Below are 8912 nucleotides of genomic sequence, written 5' to 3' on the forward strand. Positions count from 1 at the left end.
GTACAGGGACAAAGTAACGTGGGCAAAGCAAAGACACACACCTGAGGCCGGAGGGAATCCTGGAGCTAGGCTAGCGTACCGGGACTGAGAGGGAGGCGCAACGATAACCAAGACCTACAGGCAGCGCCTGGGGAAACTGGGGGAGAGCAAAGCTGCGCTCGTCAGGCGCTAGGGAACTTACGTGACGCGAGACCGAGAGCTGAGAGATCAGCTGCAGAACCCAAAAGGCAAAGGCAAAACAGAGCTGGTAACGAGGCTCGCCCACGAACGGTACTACTAACGTGAACCTGCATAGAGAGGAAGCCTCTCTGAAGACCTCGTGGACTCTTGAACTCTGCCGCACTCGGTTAGCTCGGTTTACTTTCTGCAACCAGCACCACGAATACATCCACTTCTCGCCAAAGAGCGCCTAGCGCTCGCCCCTTATATACACCTCAGCCTCAGGTGAACCGTGCTAACAGAACAATGAGCATCAATCGAGCGCACCTGACATTAGCCAAAGTACGCGAAGTTAGACACGAACGTAAATACCAGAATAAGAGTCCTCATGAGAGTCTGCGGGCGCGGCGACGCGGACATGACAGCTGGGCGTTCAGGAACAGTATGTTGGCCTCAATTTCATCTGAGTGAGAACAAGACAAACAATTCGGCTCAAACAGAATCAAATTTATTAATCCACTATAGTAAAGACAGTCAGCAGGAAAATAGATCTAAATAAAGCTACATCTTTGCTCAAACTTCGCTAGGGAGTATAGGTATGCGTCTGCAACTGGGGGGGTGGGGGTCCGTACATGTGGGTGTAGGGGTGTGTACGTGTATGCATGTGTGTGTATTCGCGTGTATTTACACGCGCCGAGAACAAAGGAGAGGTGTGAGGAGCGGCGGAGCTTTAGCGACTCTCTTTTGTAACCCAATGATGTGTGAATGATCTCAAAAGGTGCGAGGCTTCATCCAACTCACGTGGCAGAGTGGAACAAAAGCCAAGCCCTCGGAGGGAGATTTAAACACACGGGATGGCGAGAAGAATCCACGAGCAATAGTAACCACGCAGCTCAGGCTAGAGAAGCGCGACCACAGCTCCGCGAGGGGATCTAGCAGTGAGTTGGTCTAAAATAAGGCTTCTTAAGGGTCAGAGTCCCTTTAGATCAAAGCTCACCAAAGTCATTCGAAATCAAATGCTACAACCAAGTTAGTCGCGTGAGATAGGAGGACAAGAAGAGGAGAAGATCGCAAAAGTAACTCGTGTGCCCGCGAGGAGAGCGCGAGACAACAGGGCTGATCAAACGCTGTACTTCCTTTAATCTAATCAGCGTAAACAACAACAACAATCCTACAATCTAGTGGATCACCAAGAGCACCAACATCCAATAATCTACTGAGTGCCTCCAACACCGCCCCGATTCACAGTCTTACTTTTAGAGGAGAGTCCGGCTCGCAGCTCGAGGAATTTCTCGTCTCCTGAAGGTCTCAGGCGTGCGGTCCGTAGTCGGAGGTTAAATCCCGGATCCCTCGTAGTTTGTCCCGGGGATGATTCTGGAGCTCCGGCCGTCAGCGATGTTCCGAGGTCAGCTGTTTTGGTGACAGATGAGGAAACTTGGCTAGCATCCAACACAATAAGTGGCCCCCTTCTCTTGCGGCTACCACCAAGTGGGCGACGTGCCAGAAAAAGGGAACAATGGGTGGTCGAGGGATTTAAAGGTTTCACCTGGGTGACGTAGTACTGTAGGTACGCCCGGTTCTGTACAGTATCGGAAGGGAGCCCCCTATCTGTGGAGGCAGAGCACTGACACGTTTAAAATGTCTGGATTATTTGCACGTTATGATCCAGCTCGTCAGGAGCCGGTCCACGGTTTACGAGCTAAATGCACAGCTGCCTGCGTTTGCTAGAGACAGGCCCATTTTCCTAAAACAACAAACAAAAGCCCATTGCTCCTAAACTACACGCCGGAGTTGGAACAACTACTCTACAGACGCTGGTAACACACTGCTCAGAGAACACTGCACGCTTTAGAGGAGAAGCCTGCGTGTTTTCCCTGCTGCAGCCTGGTGTAGAGCTCCGTACATCAACATGGACCTCAGGGTTTACAGTAGTTCTATGTAAAAATGTAATAGATCTAATTGCTGTTCGTTGTCCATAGCAACACAAAGTACAGCAACATAACTATTATACAGGAGATGTAGAACATGGACTTTAAAGGGACTTGAAAGATGTGCAGCTCTTCCTCCAGGGGGAATTGTTGCTCATCTGTCTGGGACGCCGGGACTGGGGAGAAGAATTCGAGTGATTGCACAAAGAAATGGAGTTGTTGTTTTGTGGGCTGGTTCTTCAGCAGAGTGTGATGTAGAAATGAAAGGGTGGTTTATAGCTGTGCAGCACACAGTTCAGCCTCGGGCGATTCCGAGCCGCCGCCCACATACGGCCCAAATAACGACTTCCGCCTCGTTTGGTTCACGTGTTTGGTTCTTTTCATGTGTATCGGTTCGTGATTCATGTTTGGTTCATTGTGTCGATTCAGTGTCTCGTTTCATGGTCACGTGTTTCGCCTGAGGCTGGGGGTACTTCAGGAGCCTCGACGCTTCGTTCGAGGTCGAGAATTGCGTGTTTGGAAGCTTGGGTAGCCCGAGAGGTTCCCGTTACTGCTCACGGTGTGTGTTTAGGCCAGCTTCGGCTCGACTCCCTCGTTCGCGAGCTGGCCACCCGGCCGTTCAAGGATTCAGCAAGGCTCGCTCGCCGAGACAGACCCGCGCTCACGCAGCAGTGCCAGGTTTGGTCGGCCTAGACGTTTTTTGATTCTGCAGCTGGTCCCTCAGCTCTCTTCCCCCTCTTATTAGTAGCCTCAGCGCCGGTCCAGCGCGTCGCTAGTTCTCCCCTGGTTAGCCCAGGCTCTGCCTGCAGGTTCTCGTTAGTTTCCCCCGCCCCCCATTTGCCCGCCCCTCTCACAAGCTCAGCTCCCAGAGTCCCCCAGTCTCAGGTGTGTTTTGTTGTCGCCCTCTGGTTTGTCAGGTTTGTGTTGTGTTCACATGTGTTGCCCTGTAGCTGCTGCTGCTGCTGCTTTTGCCTTATTTTGCCCCCTTGTATTATCTTGGGTTGTGTTAATAAACTACGTGCATTGGACCCATTTCTGCGAGTGTTCTTTGTGTCCGGCCTAACCTGCCATGACAGACCCCCAATACTGAACAGGGGCAATCAAATGATGCTTCTTCCACTGCCTCTTACTAGGAGTGGAATTGCTTGGACATTCAAAGCTAAAAAGAACGTACCATAGTCAACTTATTTACACAGAAAAGTGCACATAACGGCCGTAAAATGGCACCGAATGCAAAAAAGGGCAAAAAAGATGGAGAAACCACCAAATGTGTAAAAACGCATCAGGTGCGACAAACGCACAAACCACGCTGCCAGAAAGTTACAAAAACGCACAGAATGCATTAAAACACATGTAGGGAAGTCCCTGGTAGTTGACTCCTCAGCAGCCCACACACAATAGAGATGGTCACTGAGCATGTTACTTACCTGGTGATCCTGGGAGAACGAGAGCGCTGGTGAGTGGGTCTTCTTCTAGGAGGCGACAAGATCCGTGGTTAACCTAGAGTGGGGAAGAGACACAACCAGTAACCCCAGGATAGTGCAAATAGTTATCGTTGCTTATCTTACCGGTATACATCAACATAGCCATAAACAAGACGTGTAAATAATACTGGTATAGAAGAGCGTAAATACTGTCTGTATGTTATCGTTCGTATCGTCATTGTTTATGTGACGACCCCTGTAGTAGACACAGCTAACATGCTTCAAGCGTACCCGTTGTAAATGATTGATCATGTAAGCTTATGTACTTGTGTCGTTTAGAATCTGCTGAATCCTTGCCAGATCTAACCCTCTCTTTATTCCTGATGTGAAGACCCGCAGGGAGAGCTGTTATGGCAAAGCTCAGTTCTGTGGGGTGTTCAGAAAGGTTCTGAGACTATACGATAGGTCTCTAATCATTAAATGAATGGATGAGAGTAAGTGTAAAGATCATCACTCTTTATGTTTATTAAACACAACAAAGACAGGCTTCCAACTCCAGTAACACTACATAGGTGATTTAGGTGAAAATATTATATACAACTATTTCATAAAATATAATTGGCCATAAATTGCAACTTATTAAAAGATGACTTTTACAACAATATCTTTAAAAAAAAAAAAAAAGCTAAATGAATGAATTTAAATGTGTGATATTTGATATTTACCTTCTATAAGACGTGCTATCTGTATTCAAGTCAATGTATCTGTATTCAAAAGTCTACATTTATTATATTTGTGTGTAAAATTGTTATAGTTTGTGTGAAATACTGTTACCGTTCCCCTGACAACCCTTTTGATCGTCATACTGAATCAAATGAAGTGCTTTAGAGTGAATCGCCATGAAGCAGTGTCACCATTCTCACAGCTGAGCGCGTTCTGGCCAGTGTGATGTCATAATGGTTCTGATTCTGGTCGTCATGGTGATGTGAATAAAAAGCCTGCGTCAAGGCTGGAAGACCACAGACAGGGAGACGTCGAGATGGAGGACAGAGGGGAACTGACCTCCAGCTCCAGAATGTAAAACTTCTACATTTTCTTGATGGATATTCTTTTCTATTTCTGCATCTTGTGCATTCTGCTTGAACAACACCAACTCTGCTGCTCTGTTGCGTCTTTGTTTGTGTGCAGGAGTAGACTTGGGTGTTATTTTAGGGCCTTCATGGTTCTAGTGGTCGCGCTGGACGCTGTGTTCATGGGTCTGGAAACAGACCGTGAACTTAAAGCTGCGTATTCAGCGTTGTTCGAGGTGAGTGAACTGAAGAAATTCCACGTAACCTAATTTTACAACATTTATATAGATGAGAGAGGGAAGGAGGGCAGAGAGCATGTATGTATGTATGTGTGTGTGTGTGTGAGAGAGACTGGATCACAGTGCGTTTATTGTGCTTAATCTGTTCCTCAGGGGGCTGATGTGTTTTACCTGGTGGTCTTCATCTTGGAGTTCATGGTGAAGGTGTACACGGAGCCGTGCGGTTTCTGGGGAAGTGGAGCCAACATCTGCAACACCGGGTTCCTGCTGCTGTCGCTGATCTCCAGGGCAGACGGGTCATACTGGGTCTTCCGGATCCTCAGGGCTTTCCGGATCCTGAGAATCGTCTTTATCATCCCCAGTATCCAGGTAAAGTGCATGATGGGAATGAGGGGTAGACAGTAGAAAGTTACTCAAACAAAAGCAGAATAACCTCGGGAGGTGTTTAAATGAGGTGTCCACAAACATTTGGACATAAAGTGTATAATAGCGCTTGTTTTCCACAATTCTAGGATATTGATTGTTATCACGTGCCATTAAGAAAACAGAAGACACATTTCCGATACTCTAATGTTATGATGTGCTGTTTTCCAGGACCTGGTCTTGATCCTGTTCCAAGGCCTGAAGACGGCCGCGTATGTGACGGCCATGATTTTCTTCATCTTGCTCGTCTTTGCCGTCGCCGGAGTGCAGCATTTCGGAACCGCAGACCCCGAGAACTGGGGGGATATGGGTGTTGCGTTGCTCTCCACCTTGAGCGTAGTCACAGTGAGTCAAACACAGCCGCATTTACAGATACTGAACATCCAGAAAATACACACGTCTACATACGCTCACGGAGCACATTATTAGGAGCCAACTTGGACATCTGCTCATTCATGCCAGAAATGTACACGCACGCACTAGGCAAGAGACTTTCACACTCGCCTTTTCACAAAAATCCACACATTTCACATTAGTTCAATTAGGGGATGAACTTTATTTCCACCATTATTACCATTAACGTTATTGCTCTATTGTAGATTTCAGGCTGGCTGGAACACCAGGACAGACTTCATAGTCTAGGGATTGCCTACAGCGAGCTGTTTTTCATCATCCTGATCCTGATAGGCAACTTCATGTTCCTTAACATGTTCACGGGATTGGTCATGGTAAGTCTCTCTTTTGTGGAGTTCTTTGACTTGTCTTTTACAGTCATTTGTTGTCTAGAACGTCTAAGGTCCAGATACCCAGATTAAGCCAAAGCATAGACAGAAGAGCCTTTTTAACAGTGAAGCATCAGTGATGATGCAGTTTAGTTCAAGACGATTCACTGTCATCTTAGAATATTCTGAGTGAAAACATGCTCTTTAAAGCTTGAGGCGTCGAACACATCGTTGGAGAAGAAGAGTCTTTCAAAGGGTTTTTTTTTTTTGTTCCGAAACGAATAGTATGTTCTGAGAAAAGTAGCTTTAGTCTTTATCATCATTCATGAACTGTTTATTCTCTCTAATTTCAAACAGCAAACATCTAAGCAAATAAAGATGCAGAAGATGGAAGAGGAAGATCTGCAGAAAAAGAGGATGCAGAGAAAGCGAAAGGAGCAGCTGCTTCAGAGTCCGGTAAGTCATTCAGTCATTGAGCTGAAATTTTTTTTAAAAATCCTTTCCACAAGTGTTTCTTTTCTACAATGATGTGTCTAAACTGTAGCGCTGTTTCCATCTCCTACAGGCAGAGTATTTTCACCAGCTCAGACTGAAATATCAACAGTCTGACAGCGCTGACTTCCTCGAACCGAAAGAGGTCTGCACGAGCTTGACGTGGATCAACCTGTATCTGACCACGTTAGAGAAGCAGGAGGAAGACATGAGAAAGTAGGCAATTGGAGAGCACACACACACACACTCATTCAGGTTTAATAGATGTTTTGTTTTTTAAAGTGAGGATTTGTTTGGATCTTTGATATTTTAGGAGGTAAAACTGTATCTATTCTATTATAGTCATCTGATAAAACAGTGGAAATTAACTCTGAACAATACAACACCAGATAAACTGCACTAGATGTGTAAATTACCCCACAACCCTGCACCCACTCTGCTATGATAGAATACATCCATGTTTATACACTCCACCCCCTCACTCTGATAGGTTGTAGGCATGTGTATAACCCCGCCCACCTCAACGCATCCATTTATTAATCATCTTTACAGTGTGATAAAAAAAAAACTACATCACCTCCAGCCCGTGTAGATGTGTGACTTTATGGTGCTAACATTATCGTGTGTGTGTGTGTGTGTGTAGGCTGAAGCAGATCTCTGACGATGCTTTTCGTATCCAGCGTGAACTCCTGGAGCTGGACTTGGAAGAGCAGCGAGGAAGAGCAGCGAGGAATGTCCCTGCTGGATCAAAGCCAGGACTCCAGAAACGCAAAGCTAAAAGCGCTTGGCGTTTGGTAATGGCTGCAAAAACGTTTGCTAAACAACACCGTAGCAAACGCCACTGAAGCAGCAGCAGCATCTTCTTAACAAATCCCGTAGAACAGCATAGAACCATGTGACACAGCTCAAGTTCCACCAACATTGTCACCAAGCAGCTTTAAAGAGCATAGCAACCACGTACAACTGCATAGCAATGATGTGAAACAGCAGAGCAATACCCTAGCGAGCGCATTCCATCCACTTCTGAGACCAAAGCAACTGCTTGGCAACAGCATTGCAACTGCCTCTGGGTGAGTGTAATGTGACCTCACTAGCGGGTAAGGAGCTATGAGCTGGTGCGGAAGGTTGAGAGATAGCAGCTGTATATAGCATTTAGTTCTGTTCGCCTTCGCTCGCAGTCTAGGCTGAAGGCTCTGGACATTGAGGGTCTGTCTTGGCTGACACGCCTCTTCAATGTAGCATGAATCCTGGGAGCAGTGTCTCTGGATTGGCGAACCGGGGTAGTGGTTCCCAGCCTCTCTGAGAAAGTCTTTTCCAGGGTACCTCCAGGATTTGATCCTGCCCGTGGAACAGCAGACCAGCTCTTCGCTCTCCGTCAGGTAGTTGAAGGAAACATGAGGATTTGCCGCCCCGGTCTTCATGTGTTTTCTACACTTGGAGAAGGCTTATGATCGTGTTCCCCGAAACATCCTGCGGGAGGAGCTCTAGGAGCACGTGCTTGGCGGGTTTGCTAACGCGAGCCGCTCGTTCCTCGTACTCCCGGTGTCGGAGCTGTGTCTGCCTGGCTTCCACGTGCGGAGGCCTTCGGCGTGCGCTTGAACTGTTTACCGGGCATCAGCGACTTTGGATGAGACCCCGAGGATGACCCAGGACCCGCTGGATGGATTGTATTTCCTGGCTGGCCTGGAAGCATCTAGGGGTCCTGAAGAGGAGCTGGTAGAAGTGCCTGGGGACAGGCTTTGCTTGCCCTATTGCCTCTGCGGTCCTAAATTGGACTAAGCGGGTCAGAAGATGAGAATAAGGAATCACAGATCTAATTCATGTGATTCATTCACAATACTTCTGGGCAGTATTAGGCTCTCGTCTATGTGTCCCTTAGTTATTTCTTTCATTGCATGCTTTTGTTGCGTGGTTTTGCTCTCCCGTGTCAACCAAAGGAGGATGGTTCCCCCTGTGAGTCTTGGTTCCTCTCAAGGTTTCTTCCTCTCCATCTGAGGGAGTTTTTCCTTGCCACTGTCGCCGTTGGCTTGCTCGCTTGGGGCTTGGACCCGGATGTCTGCTGGTTTGTGACAATGCTTGTGCAGCTCTTAATAGCCTAACGACCGCATGGCAACCACCAAGAAACACCCTCGCAACCACATAGAAACACCAAAGCAGTTACAGAACCACCACCTAGGAATTGTTTCAGGAATTCCAGGAATTCTTTAGGAATCACTCAGTCACTATATTTATTAAAATTCAGTTATTGGACCATGAGGAACTGAAGGAAAATCGAGTGCCTTTTAGTCTTATTAAAAGAACTCATAATCATTATTAAAGACATTCTTACCATGTCAGTACCATGCTTACGGATTATAGGGAGTAAAGGGTCAATCCCGGGTCTGTTATTATTGAATCTTCTTATGCTGCCGCTGGGTTAAAATAGTCCGGAAGCATGGTATCGACTTTAATTGCT

The 8912-nt window shown here is 46.9% G+C and overlaps 1 protein-coding gene across 1 annotated transcript; it reads left to right on the forward strand.

The window, feature by feature from the left end:
- The first annotated feature begins 4527 nt into the window (after positions 1-4527).
- Positions 4528-7849, forward strand: LOC140542094 (cation channel sperm-associated protein 3-like). The gene is made up of 8 exons (XM_072664929.1): positions 4528-4588; positions 4700-4817; positions 4974-5189; positions 5415-5588; positions 5843-5971; positions 6323-6421; positions 6531-6673; positions 7101-7849. The coding sequence occupies exons 1-8, from the start codon at positions 4551-4553 to the stop codon at positions 7300-7302; spliced, it is 1119 nt and encodes a 372-aa protein (XP_072521030.1). The 5' UTR covers positions 4528-4550; the 3' UTR covers positions 7303-7849.
- The last annotated feature ends 1063 nt before the right edge of the window (positions 7850-8912 follow it).

The sequence above is a fragment of the Salminus brasiliensis genome, chromosome 20 (assembly GCF_030463535.1).
Source record: "Salminus brasiliensis chromosome 20, fSalBra1.hap2, whole genome shotgun sequence".
Lineage (NCBI taxonomy): Eukaryota > Metazoa > Chordata > Actinopteri > Characiformes > Bryconidae > Salminus > Salminus brasiliensis.